At 41.7% G+C, this 14,171-nt stretch overlaps 1 protein-coding gene across 3 annotated transcripts; it reads left to right on the top strand.

Moving 5' to 3' along the window:
* The first annotated feature begins 1,982 nt into the window (after positions 1–1,982).
* spi1b (Spi-1 proto-oncogene b) lies at positions 1,983–13,302 on the top strand. 3 transcript variants are annotated; one of them, XM_063189123.1, is made up of 5 exons: positions 1,983–2,426; positions 3,192–3,282; positions 6,362–6,567; positions 10,554–10,710; positions 12,120–13,302. In XM_063189123.1, the coding sequence occupies exons 1-5, from the start codon at positions 2,385–2,387 to the stop codon at positions 12,437–12,439; spliced, it is 816 nt and encodes a 271-aa protein (XP_063045193.1). In that variant the 5' UTR covers positions 1,983–2,384; the 3' UTR covers positions 12,440–13,302. The 3 variants fall into 3 exon arrangements, with proteins under 3 accessions (XP_063045193.1, XP_063045195.1, XP_063045194.1); XM_063189125.1 differs by lacking the exons at positions 1,983–2,426; positions 3,192–3,282 and adding an exon at positions 3,289–3,517; XM_063189124.1 differs by lacking the exons at positions 1,983–2,426; positions 3,192–3,282 and adding an exon at positions 3,565–6,066.
* Positions 13,303–14,171: the final 869 nt, after the last annotated feature.

The raw sequence follows: 14,171 nt of genomic DNA on the forward strand, positions 1-14,171 counted from the left end.
AGCCACTTACGTACAGGTTTTGGGAAGCCACTCTTTCCAACATCACATACAGTTGTATTGTATGTACTCTATTGAACTACTGCAGGGATTTCTTTAAAAAAAACACAAGTCATTCCAAGGAGCATTCACAGCTTTAGTACAGATGCTCCACCAGGTATTAACAGCTACCTGTACAATCCTGTAGGCCCACAGGTGAAGCACACAAAAGTCATACAACTTCGCAATCTCTTGCTTGATACTGGCAGTGGGTCAGCTGGTTCATTATATTGGCTATATTTGGAATATGTGGCACTGGACTTTGGATTCCAGGTTGCCCATCACTATCACCATTGTTTTGTATTTTCATGGGCCTGGTGGACCCAGTAGAATTAATTTAAATTTCAACACATTTTCCACAGAGTGATTTTACTGTGCATGAAACATTTTTTTTATCACACAGCTGAGGCAATATGTTTTTATTGGGTAGCTTTATGCAGCAAAATGTCCATTTCTATTCAGGGCTGGACTGGGCGATAAATAGGGCCCGGGCACTTTTGGATTTAAGGGGGCCCCCTCATTATTACTAGTGCCGGAGAACTGACTCACCGGTGGGCCCCGCACCCTCATGGGCCCCTATTTTCAGTAATGTAAAAAATTAAAAAATGGGGGCCGACGAGGCTGCGGGGCTCACCGGGAAATGCCCGTCATGCCAGATGGCCAGTCCAACCCTGTTTCTATTCAAGATTTTGATCACCATTATTTTCTATTTTCATGGGGCTGGTGGCCCCGGTAGACTTCATCCAAATTTCAAAATATTTTACACAGAGTGATTTTACTGTGCATAGAACATTTTTATCACAGAGCTGAGACAATATGTTTTTTATTGGGTAGCTTTATGCAGCAAAATGTCCATTTCTATTCCAAGATTCTGACTATCACCATTATTTTCTATTTTCATGGGGCTGGTGGCCCCGGTAGACTTCATCCAAGTTTCAAAATATTTTACACAGTGTGTTTTTACTGGATGTACAACATTTTTACTATAGGGCCAAGGCGATATCTTTTCATAGGGGGCAACTGATGCACCCTAACATACACATTATTTCTACAAATGTAACGGAAATCCACTTTCAAAAAACATCACTTCATTTTTCACAATCTTTTGTGTTTGTGTGTGTGTGTGTGTGTGTGATGGAGGGGGGTGCGCGCGTGTGTGCGTGGGCTCCCCAGGTTAAGAGCCACGGCTGTACAGGAAGACGTTTTATCATGCCTCATCTTATCTGAAAGAGTGTCCACACACACACTGTCACTACACAAGTTACAGTAACCATTCACATTGGTCAGTATGAAAAACTAGGCTTGTGTTTATGAGGCCTTCAAACAATGGCTTAAAGACAGTGAGCTATGAACATTAAGTTATTAAGTTATAAGCAAATAAACAGCATAAATGTTTCTTAGATTACTGTACAATGGAACTGTAATAGGTTTCATAGTAAGGGTCAAATTGTATGGATATATACAGTATATATGGTTATACGGTATGTGCAGAATCTGATACGTTAATCAGGGACCAAGAGTGGCACCTTCACACACACATTTGACAACATATACTGTAAGCTTATACATAACAAGTCAAGCCTTAGGAGAAGGCTAAGTCTCATTTCAATCTAATGTCTGGCACTAACTTTAGGCCTCAGAAATACACCCTGTGAGTATACAAACAATTCGGTCAAAAGAAACCAATATTATATATATATTTTTTTTAAACCTCTCTTACCTGATCAGTTGAGTTCAGTTTGTCCTATCCAAGGTGACACTACAACAAAAGCATTGAAAAATCTAAGTCATTATTAATATAAATGCACTTTACAACCACTCATTCTTTGGGTCAGCATAGGTAAAACACTGAAGATAAGTCAGTCTTAAGAAGCCAAGATGGTGATTGGCTGCTGACGCACTATATCTGCTCTCCACTTGTCACTCCATCCAAAACAGGGAAACTCTTCATTCTCTCTTCCACACACACACACACACACACACGCACACACACAGAGGCACACACGAGAAAAAGACAATAAGGTCTGAGCACCTTAGGGTTATCGCCACAGCCACAGGGCTTTCACAGGGACACAGGTTGTGTCACTCTTTTTTTTCTCGCGTTTTCTCTTTTTTTCATTAGGGTCCTAAACGGTAAGATTGTGGCCCTACACCAGGACTGGGGTGGCCGTTGGGGAGAGAGGGAGAGAGAGACAGAGAGAGAGAGAAAGAGAGAGAGAGACGTCTTTGGTTTCAATAGAAGAGAGGAAATTTAGTAAAGTTGTGCAATGTCACAAAGTTTTGAAAGCCTGTGAGACAGAATCGCCAACCGAGCGCTCAGGGCTTGTAAAGCGGGGACAGTTGCCTCCATGTTGCATTCCTACAGGATGGAGGGGTATCTTACCTCGCACGTAAGTACAACACGCCTTATGTCTCTGTATTTATTTCCTGCTGTACCTGAGCGTACTCATCTCAGACAACTGTAAAAGCTACAATATTGTGTTTCTGTAAGTGACGACGTCAGACATATTCGGATGGTACTAAAACTAAACTGAAACTATGAAGCAGTTGTGCAGTGGACATTAGTTGTAAACACCTTTTAAAATGGTTGGCTTTAACATAACACAGTGGAGGCCTTTTGTGGAAACGAAAATGTTATAATTGCCTCTTTAACTTAAATGTTATTATTTGTTTACAGCTATGCTTATCATTTGCATGGTGTTTTCTATGAAACGTCTGTGTAGAAATTATTTTGTTTATGTCTGGAGGTTCTCAAAAAATATGTGTTGTATTACTGAATTAAAATGCATAATTAAATGTAATGCCATTTTCAAGAAAAAATCTTGATCTTGATCTGATGTTGATTCAATTATGATAAATTATCTCATGCACTACTATATAAAAGAATGTAAAAAATCAGTTCAGGAAATGCATAAAATTATGTAAATACACTGATAACTAATTTTATACATTTAGAACAATACTTGTGCTGTGAATTTAAGTTAAATTTGTTGTTATTTAGCTCTATCAATATAGTCTAATTATAATAGCTGAGAAAATGTCCCTTTAAAAATAAAAAAGTGTGTACATAAATAAAATTGTGTTGGTTCTTCTTTGTTTGCTGAAATTAACATTCATTCTTCTTTGAATTGTATTTTGTTAATCTTTTTTTCCAGCAAGCGGCGGAGGAAATGATCTATGAGTCGGACATCTACAGGCCTCCTATAGAATACTACAACTACATCAACATAGATGACGGCCAGGGAGGTGAGCATGCATGTCATTTCTGCTTCCCATTTATAAAGGAGTAAGCTTTCATCTTTTTAAGAGGAACACAACTGCTTGCTGTCGCCGGCGAGCCAGTGTTGTTGAGGTGACCACTTCTGCTTATCCCCTTGACAATTACTGTGATTAATGTCACCGACAGGAGGAATTCCTTTTCGTTCGAGTAGCCGGCTGACTATTCAACTTCTTCACACTCATGTTCAAAACAGAGAAGCACGTAGGTCATACCATTCTCTAACACCACAAACATTTAGTCTGGAATTTAGATCAGATTTTTTTCCGGCGTGTGCTGCTTACAGTTGATGCGCTAGAGAATTTAGCAGCAAGGGAGGCAGGTGTACGGTTACAGTAGGCCTCGAGAGTGCGTGAGCGTGGCGGGTGTTCGTTTGAGGGGGCGGGCGGGTGGAACCGAGCGAATGGTTCGACGGAGAGCAGGAAACAGATGCCCCTTTGACACAAGCCCCAAGACTACGAGGCGTAGAACGGCCTACTGTCCCCAGGGGTCTTGAGCTGGAGATGCTGACTTGCTGCTCCATGCAGGCCATATTGCTTTATACCGTATCTCCCCTCCAACATTACTGTATTACTGTTATATACTGGAAACTCACATCGAAATGTTTGTGCCTCCTGAGGTATTGTGTGCAAGCTGTCATCCTAACACATTTCGGGTAAATCAAGTCCCTAAAAGTGAAGATTTAGAGTCTCCAGCCTCCACCAGGGTCATTGTCTGCTTGTCTGTACATAAAGAATCCTGAATAGTTAGGTTAGGCTACTATTGTCTTTAAGTTTCATACCAACACATTTTTATTGAAAACGTGAAAGTCGAATGCCATCTTCCCATGTATTGTTGTAGTAGCATGATGGAAATGTATATTCTGGTCAGTCTTTCCATGACAAACCATGGAATTTATACGTGTGTGTCAGTTTTGTATGTATTGCACAACACATACAAGTTATGGCTACATTCCTACAACTGATACAAATCTAATAGTTTAATCTATATTAACAATAACTAATAATTCCGCCCATAGATCATGACGCAATATGTGTGTATGACACCCCCCTGAGAGGGAGATGATGCATTTCCCTGACGCAAATGGCATATTTTGGCCGTGTGTAACTGCTACTCTTCACGTACAGCAGTTGCAGTTTCTGACAGGCTTTCAGGAGGAGAGTGAGTATAGAAAAGAATATATGGCAATAAGACCTTGACATCACATGAAGGAATCTGAAAACATGGGCAGCTAATGCAAATTGTAAAAAAAAAAAATTGAAGAGAAAAGAAAAAAGAAAAGTGACTGTCACTATAGTGTTTATATCCATGTGGAATAAAATGCGAACAACTGTTTTAGACAACATTTTAGACAACACAGGTGGTGAACTGTGTGTATCATTTTTTTTCTGAACACACAAAACACGTTGGTAAGGAGTGGGGGTGGGCGGTGTGAGTGACAAACAGACAGACAGACAGACAGACATAGAGACAGAAATACAGTTCACAGAGAAAGACAGGCAGAAAGACAGCAAAGACACAAACACAGCTTTGTTTTGAAAGCCATATCTGACGTTTGCGGCAATGTGTGAACTTCCAGAAGGGAATGGTTAAGGCCATACCAATTTACACAGCTACACATATTATTCTTGTTTTTTCTTCTTATTCCGTCACATATCATTCTCATGAAAAGCCCTGCTGACCATATTCCTGTAGCGTAGGTTTAGAAAATCCACCTACAACATGAACACATTTTACATAAAATTTCCTGGTATTTGGGTCCAGGTTTTGACCGTTATGACACATTCTCATGTATGGCCCTGCCGGTGTTGGTGTTGGTGGTCATGTGGTGTGATCTCAGAGGAGACGAGGAGAGGCTGTGAGGCCATCATGGGAGGTTTTGCAACAGCAGTCACCCGTGTCAAATTTCCTGTCCCTTGTCACAGCACAAAGCGAATTCTCTCAACATTTCTCTCACACACAGTTTGTGCATTGGTCCCCAAATTGACTTTTCAATAACTTTGTTCTTAATGGCTTAATTGTTCTAAAAGTTTAGTTTGTAGACTGATATAGGAAATAGAAACAACCTATTAAAAGTAGTGTACAATCCTATGACACATGCACTTATGCATCTCAGGTTGCTATCTCTAATTCCACTTGTTATCAAAACGTATAGTGAGGGTGTGCATGCCAATCCAACAAGTCACCAGGTGCTGGATGAAAAAAAACATAAATTAATCAAACAAAGACAGTTCATCTCTGCACACTGCGCCCCACACTTTTGCTTCGTTTCAATCTACAGTTATTATCGCCATCGCTTTATGGTAACATTACAGAGAAGCTCTTGGCAATAATTGATATGAAATACATACACTACTGTACTGTATTGTTGCTCAGTGAAAAAAACTTGCGTATGCATTTAAGTACCCCTTAATTTCAACAAACTAAATGGTGTGAAGATACCAGACTGGTCATACGGCTAATGAGGTCCTATACACACAGTGGCATCATTAACACGCTGAACAGGAAATCCACACGTTTTGCCACATTTCAAAAGCATCACAGGAAACAAGAACATATTTATCTCTGGGTTTCTAAGTCATCATAGCCACCACAACCCGCTGTAGCAGGGACATAGGAAAATGCGCAGAACCAGAGCAAGGGCGAGGTGACTCTGCACAGTATGGCTCTGGAGGCTGAACGTGAAGCGCTGGAGGCTTGCAGACTGGATAGTGGCCTGTTTGGGTTACAGGACTGGGCTGTGTCCATCACAGGTGGGCCTACTCCTAGCTTCTCACTCAGGGTTTGGCTGATATCACAGCGGTATAAGAAAGACCAAAAACCTGGATCATGTTGAAAATCCTTCAAATGGCAAACAAGTTTTCGACTGGCCAATCAACAAACCGACATAGCGTTGGACAGACTGACCAACTGATAGAGTTGTGTAGAGTAGCTGCGGGTGAGTAAAAAGGTGAATGTGAAAGTATGCAATGTGAAAACTTAACTTTCTTCTTCCTCCTCTCTCTGTCTCTTTCTATCTCCATCTCTTTCTATCTCTCTCTTTTTCAGAACGTTTGGACCATGTCTGGGACTACAACCCGCACCATGGCGTCCATGGCGAATTTGAGAACATCCCAGACACCCACTTCACAGAGCTTCAGAGCGTCCAACCCGTGCACATCCCCACTCTGCACCCGCGCTTCGAACCCGAGCCCAGTCATTCACTGGACCCCAGCCTGGTCGGACACCCACACCACCTGGCCCTCTCGCCACAGGTAAGCTTCAAGTCACAGTATGTTCGGCAATTCGGTAGAATAACCATCCCTTAAAAAGCTCTACTTTCTGAATAATTAACTGATCATAAATAAAACATGTAAAAAAAATTCTTAACGAGTCTGATCATGCTATAGTAACATAGCAGACAACAGAACCACAGCCATCCTGGAAATTTGTCCAAGAAAGAACAAAGAGATGTAACCATTGGATATCAAAGTGTGTGGCAGGCAAGCACACATCATCCAGAAGGAGATCTCCGCTGTGCAGCCGTATATTGGTTCTTACAGTTGCACATTTTTTGTTTATAATTAGTTATTATTAATCATTGTAAATTAAGTGTCAATAAAGCTTTTTAAGGGACCAGTAGAGTGCCACCTGCCCCTCTGACCTCCAATAAGCTACAATAAAGCCATTTAGCCATTTATGGCCTCTAAACTTTATTCTATGGCATTTAAACTGTACTCTAAGGCCAGCGCCCATCGGTGGAATTTTGGTTTAAATAGGTTAATACATGGCTCATTCCACGCCAATTGATTGAACAAATCTTCAAAATATGTGTATATTCCCACAAGGGATTCAAAATGATTTTCCAGATATTAAAGGTCTGCTGAACAAAACAGATACCCCCTCTACCTATAAAACTATTTGTAAGTTGAAAAGAATGCAACTTCACTTAAACATACATTGCGATCCTTTCTCATGGGTGTGTAAGGAACGTCTGATAATATTTTCAGAATATTTTGAGACTCAAATGTGTGGATATTGATTCAATTGGTGTAGGATGACCCACCGACTGCGCACTGCAGCACCACCTAGCTCTCTGCCCTGCGGTAAGCTGCAACAAAATCGTGCTGTTTTCGATGGGCTACAAACGGCACTTTAAACTGCAGTGTATGCACTTAGCCTCGGCAATCTAATGGTGTATGTTTAGAAGGCATCGGCGTCCAGTGCATGTATATCGTGGTGAAGACAGAAAGGCCTGTATGGGAATGCACTTTGTATGAGAGGTTTTATGTAGTGTGTGTACCAGTGTGTGTATACGTGTGAGTATGTGTGCTTGTGTGAGAGAGTGTGTGCGCGTGTGAGAACCCTGCCTGCCTGCGTGTGTGTGTGTGTGTGTGTGTGTGTGTGTGTGTGTGTGTGTGTGTGTGTGTGTGTGTGTGTGTGTGTGTGTGTGTGTGTGTGTGTGTGTGTGTGTGTGTGTGTGTGTGTGTGTGTGTGTGTGTGTGTGTGTGTCTGGAGAGGTTGTTGCTCAACAAAGCCTTTTCCTGCCTAAGGATTGAGCTGTTACCATGGCACCAGCCTGCCGACTCACTAACTGCCATACGTGATAGAACCTCCTCCTTGCACACGCACGCACACACACACACACACACACACACAGACACACACACACAAAGCAATTTTAATCATGCCATACCGTTTCTACAACTCCAAGAATATCACTGTCCACCCATGGTAGGCAGCTAGCTCTAACCCATGTCCTCAAGCGGCAGATGGCAGCACACAAGTCTCCATTTGCAATATGTACCCGTGAACAGGGGCTTAAAAATAAAGGCCACTAGAGCGTATGTATTTGTAGAGAGCTGTTCCGTGGTCATGCGGATGCCACCACACTGTCAGGTGGTCAATGTGTGTGTGCGTGTGTGTGTCTGTGTCTGTGTGTCTGCGTTTGCATGTGTGTATGTTATGTCCCTGCACTCACAGGAACATTCAAGTCTATGTATTTCAGGCTTGTCTAGCTGTGCGGTTCTGCTTAGCGCACATTACCTTTAAATTTCCCTGCCCGCCTCTTAATTCTCTGGTCTGGCAACAGTGCAGTATCTTGCTACCATGTTTGTCTGCAGAAGGGCAAAGCCCAACGTACATCTACGTAGCTCACACAGGCCAAAGACATGCACAGGGTAGATATCATTATTTTTCTTCTGTTAAAACTGCCACCCCATGTGGCCCCAGGGTGTTGGTCCCAAAGCCATGGTGTCGGTATACCCTTGCTTAGTCAGTTGGCTTTTGGTAACACCCCGCTTAGAGCAAAATGCTTGCTTACCATTCTACATGGCCTAGCCTTCATCTATGTTTGAGGCCAACATAACACATGTGTGAGGGCAGCTTGACCACAGTGTCGTGTGTGCAGTTATAGAGACAGGAAGACATTTCCTGTGTCACAGGAACTGAAATCATTATTTTCATACATACATGTGAAAATGGGGATTTTTTTTAACGTTTTCAGTATACTTGAAGCTTACTTGCAGTATATTTAATATGAAAAGGAAGAAAGGAGTCGCACACTGGAGCTGAAAGCAAAATCAAAAACTGTATTAAACAAAGCTGAAACTTTATACTGCTCTTGGAATTACTCTTGGAATTACGCACCGACCGATACGCACAGGATAAGACATTGGCGCGGACGCCACCCCACCATTACTATTCAGTATATTTAATATGAAAGACATAGTATACTTTTATATACTTAAGGCGCTAATGGTAGAGCACTCGTCTACTGCACAGCCGACCCGGGTTCGATTCCAGCTCAGGTCCTTTGCTGACCCTTCCCTGTCTCTCTCTTCCATCACGCTTCCTGTCACAGACTTCACTGTCCTATCTAATAAAGACAAATAAAAGGCTTGCACCCTTCCAAATACTTAAAAGTGTTAACTTGTGTTAAAAAAGTGTTAACTTGTTAGCCTTCAAGTTACTCGCTAAATCAAACAAGATTGTGTTGTCAGAAATATGGTTGCATATTTTGTTTGCTATTGAGTTCAGGTAAAAGCCTTTTTGCCATGGCTAATAGAGCATTTTCCTTGATTTCTTTTCCCTAATTCAATTTTAGGGCACTTTCCAAACGCCCCTAAACACTTGACCAAGCTGCCTAGCTCTGACATTTACCTGAATTTTGGGAATGCAAGACCCCTCCATGACTGACATGAATGACTGAGTATACTTCAAATGATGGCTTTTCGGTTTACGCACAGGCACATTATTTTTTTAATCTTCCTTTGAAAGAATGCAGACCAAAATTGATAGCCTGCATAGCACTATGGTCATGACTTAGTCATTTAAGTAATATATACCCATCAAACAACCTGCCCCTCATACTTGGGCCTATTCTACTGGTACTTGAAGTACATTTCAAACATGGCTTAAACGTGCCATATAAGCTGATCGTTCAGTAGTTAATTTGTAAGCAAAGTATTTGGTCACAGTAACCTTTTAAATCTTCTCCTACTTGCTGATAAAGGGCTTTCTTTGTCTTTCTTTCTGTTCTGCATTTTCAAATAGCCCTGTGGTTCAAGACAAAGGAGGATATCTTTGCTCTCCAGCCGTTTTTTGAGTTAAATAAAGTCATGACTGTGGCGCTGTGCCCCAGAATCTGCGGCCAGGAGAGAGCTCTCTGTAATTTCAACAGAATTGGGGTGCGATTCAGCCATGGTTTTATTCATGCCTGCCTATAGAGTTCCCCTTTTTCATTTTTTGGTTATCGGTCTCGGTTGTGGTGTCTGGAGCCAAATATACTTTGTGTGTGAGTGATATCAACAGGCCATGATTGCAGCACCACGTATAGGAAACCAAAAGCACACCTCCTTGAACATACTGTATGGTCGAGTGTACATGTAGCTAGATACACATTAAGCCTACAATTTGAAACGTGTGTTTACGTATTTGTCTTGGAGAGGGGAATAGTATATTAAAAGTCCTCGAGTCCACTGCACTTGTAAATAAAAGTGTATCAGACCTACCCAAGATTATAACATCACCCTCCCCAATGACCGGGGGTGCTCCCTTGGTGCGGCGCAAGACCAACTCAGCAGGCAAATATATGCTCTGCCATTCACAGGGTTTGCCCAGTTTACTACTACTCACTTACATGGTACTTACTACAATAGACCCATAATACAATATCGTCCTCTTCAAAGGTTTGACTGTGTAAATGACCAGATATCGAAGAAACTAGAAACTGACCCCGTTATGCGGTTTGCCTTCTCAGATGCCCTACTTCCGCACGTCGCTGTGCTACGCCCAGCCGTCTCCAGTCCAACGCAGCTCTGACGACGATGACCCAGGAGACCGCAGCCCGCCGCTGGAGGTGTCTGACGAAGAGGGCCTAAGGGAACACATCAGCTCCACCACTGGAGGAGAGCCAGGTGAGACACATACGCTCACCTACACAAGCAAAAACACACATACATTAGTGGAGGAGAACCGAATGGAGTAGAAGAGTGGAGATACGATACACAGGTTCTGGCCATATAATTAGAATACAATGAAAAAGTTATTTCCATAACTCCATCAATAATGTTTAACTTTCATGGCTCGTAGATGAATTGCCCACATTTTGGACTATTCCAATCAATCATTTGTTTATTTTTACATATTTTGCCATTCATTTTCAATGGGGTTTCATTTCTGGTGAGTTAGAATTAAACTCTTGAGTTAGCACGAAAACATGGCATGGAAATCTACGGGGTATATTGAAGAGTGAAGTGTGGGTCACAAGATCAAACAAACAAAAACAACTGACAGCAAAGCATCAAGGATATCTGGGCTTCCATAACGCCCATGCAATGCCATTGACTTCAATGTCAAACGCATCATGGCAGTGATTAAGACAAAGACAGTCCTAACCAAGTATTGAACATTGACATGTTATGTAGAAATTACCAAATTTCAACTGATTTGATGTGACCCAAATTTCTTTCTTTTTTTCATTAGAAAATGGTGATATTATTACAATATTCTAATAATGTGAATTCCTCAATTTGTGTCTTTTTTGGAGGTGGAAGGCCAAAATATGTAAAAATAAACAAATGAATGATTGGAATAGTTCAAAATGTGGGCAATGCATCTACAAGCCATGAAAGTTAAACATTATTGATGGAATTATGGAAATAAATCAGCTTTTTCATGATATTCTAATTATATGGCCAGGACCTGTATAAGTAGAATGTACACAAACAAGATACTGGTGGAGAGTAAAATAAACATGCACACGCGCGCACAAAAGCCAACCCACAAAGGCCAAGGTAGTCTATCAAATGTGAATATAGTTACGTGCGATCAAATCCTTCCCAATAGTTGTTTATCTTAATGTTTTTATTCTTGGCCTTTTAGGACAGTAGAGATAGGGTTGGGATATGACCCAAGCTGGACTCGAACCAGGGTCCTCATGGGCAGCAGCCTCTATTGTTAGTGTACACATAGCTTGGTTAATACTATAGGCATGGCCGTAACTACCATCAAGGACACAGAGGTCATGTCCTCTGTATTTTTTTCAGGAATGTAAAATTTACTATGATGAAAATCGATATATGATCAACAATGATAAATTCAGTCTGTATACACCACTCCCATTTATCCTCAAGGCAGTGATTAATGAAAACAAACTGAAGAGTTTGACTGAAGTGTTTGAAGCATTCTAAATGTACAGTATGCAGTACAGCATGCACTATTTGACCCCGATATTTGAAAATGTCTAGTTACGGCCCTGACTGCAGGTGTTTTAGTTCCATGGCCCCCCTAATACTTCTGTGTTTCATTGTGTTGCGTTACTCAGGCAACAAGAAGAAAATCCGGCTCTACCAGTTCCTGCTGGACCTGCTGCGTAACGGGGAGATGAAGGAGAGCATCTGGTGGGTGGACCGGGACAAGGGCTCCTTCCAGTTCTCCTCCAAGCACAAGGAGGCGCTAGCGCACCGCTGGGGCGTGCAGAAGGGCAACCGCAAGAAGATGACCTACCAGAAGATGGCCCGCGCGCTGCGCAACTACGGCAAGACCGGCGAGGTCAAGAAGATCAAGAAGAAGCTGACGTACCAGTTCAGCGGTGAGGTGCTCGGCAAAGGGCACATGGAGCGCCCCAAGCTGTACGGGATGTAAGGGAAGATGGCCAAAAGGAGCAAACCTTTGGATGAAGCTAGAAGACACCATTGACAAAGACACTGTCGAGAGACCGAAAGAGTCTATGAGAGGGGGACTGTTCAGTTACAAGTATACCCTACTGAACCACAATCATGCAAATGCAGAAAATTGGATGGGCATCTGAAATTACCCTGATGTCACCCTTGCAAGCTTCCCTTGCTTTTGCAATAGATTATATTTTGCTTCAGGGAAATTTCAGTCTGACGTTGCAATTTCAACTGTTCGGCTGACATTGTAGAAGAGTCATCATGACATACTGCCTACTGCCTGAGTATGGACACACTTAGCTATTATACAGTGAGATGTGACTGCAACCATCTTCCAAACAGACTTTTCTCTGTGGTGTCAGAGATCCTTGAAATGGACGTTGCAAAAATACTGTATGTTTTTCTTAATATAATTTCTTTTTTATGTTTTTTTCTGGTCTAAAATACTCCCCAATATAGGAGTTAGGAATGAGTTTCAAACTAAAGCTTCATATGAACTACTTTATGCTTTACATCATCTTCAAAACGAGCATTGTGTTTCATGTGATGTCAAATACTGTATATGCTACATAAAACCTATGTTTAGGTCTGTAAATGTTTAAGCTCAATACGTGGACCATGTTTGCTAAAGGCAAGTTATATTCTTCCTTAGACCACATCAGCAGCAACCTCATCACGAAACACGATCTGGTCTCCAGCAGAGTGACAAGCACATGGGTGGTGCCACATGCGATCGCTCAACAGACATTCAAATTACATCATACTAATTCATGCAGAAAAGCTGAAACCGTGATGGTTCTTTTTCTCCTCTCAAATTGCTAGTAGTAGGGAATGGATCGCACTCAATTTTTCTTCTTTCTTGTGGTTTTATTTTATTTTAACTTTGCAGGGACTGACATGACAGACGTTTCGGCTGCACAGAGCCTTCTTCAGTGTCACTGAAGAAGGCTCTGTGCAGCCGAAACGTCTGTCATGTCAGTCCCTGCAAAGTTAAAATAAAATAAAACCACAAGAAAGAAGAAAAATTGAGTGCGATCCATTCCCTACTACTAGATTACTTCAGAGACGCACCAACAAGACGGAAGAGCGTGGTGTGTGAAAGATAATCCTCTCAAATTGCTGAAATGTCCACTTTTATGCATTAAATGTGTGCCTTATGTAGCAAGGAATACAAGGAAAATGGTCAGGGACTTCATTTCCACATGGAAGAACACAATGTCTATTTCTCTATTTGCATCGTGTGGTTTTGTATTGTAAGTAAGTTTCAAACTAAGCATAATATAAACAAAACTTTGTAAAAGAAAGAGTCTTTAATTGTGTGACAATGCGCACGATATGATGTTAAAAGAAAAAAAACACACAAAAAAACAAGATAAAAAAGCAGAAGTGAAAACAAATGACACAGCCTCATGTTGCACGGCAAACACAACCTGACCACAGCAAAACTTAACTCGAAATGTCCGACCAACACAGCAGCCTCAAAAGGAGCCTAAAGACTGAGAAATCAAGCATTCAGCATTCAGCATTCAGTGTAGGGTCGCAGCTCGGGTGAAACAACTGGAGTAAATCTCAGGAACACGGTACACAGAAAACACAGTTGGTACGGTTGTCAGGGGCTTTTCTCTTGACGCTGTGCAATCCTCAGGATGAAAAACCCCCAGTTTTCATTTGCACTATCTACATTTCACGCAACGAATGTGAAT

This window comes from Engraulis encrasicolus, chromosome 22 (genome assembly GCF_034702125.1).
Source record: "Engraulis encrasicolus isolate BLACKSEA-1 chromosome 22, IST_EnEncr_1.0, whole genome shotgun sequence".
NCBI classification, from domain to species: Eukaryota; Metazoa; Chordata; class Actinopteri; order Clupeiformes; family Engraulidae; genus Engraulis; species Engraulis encrasicolus.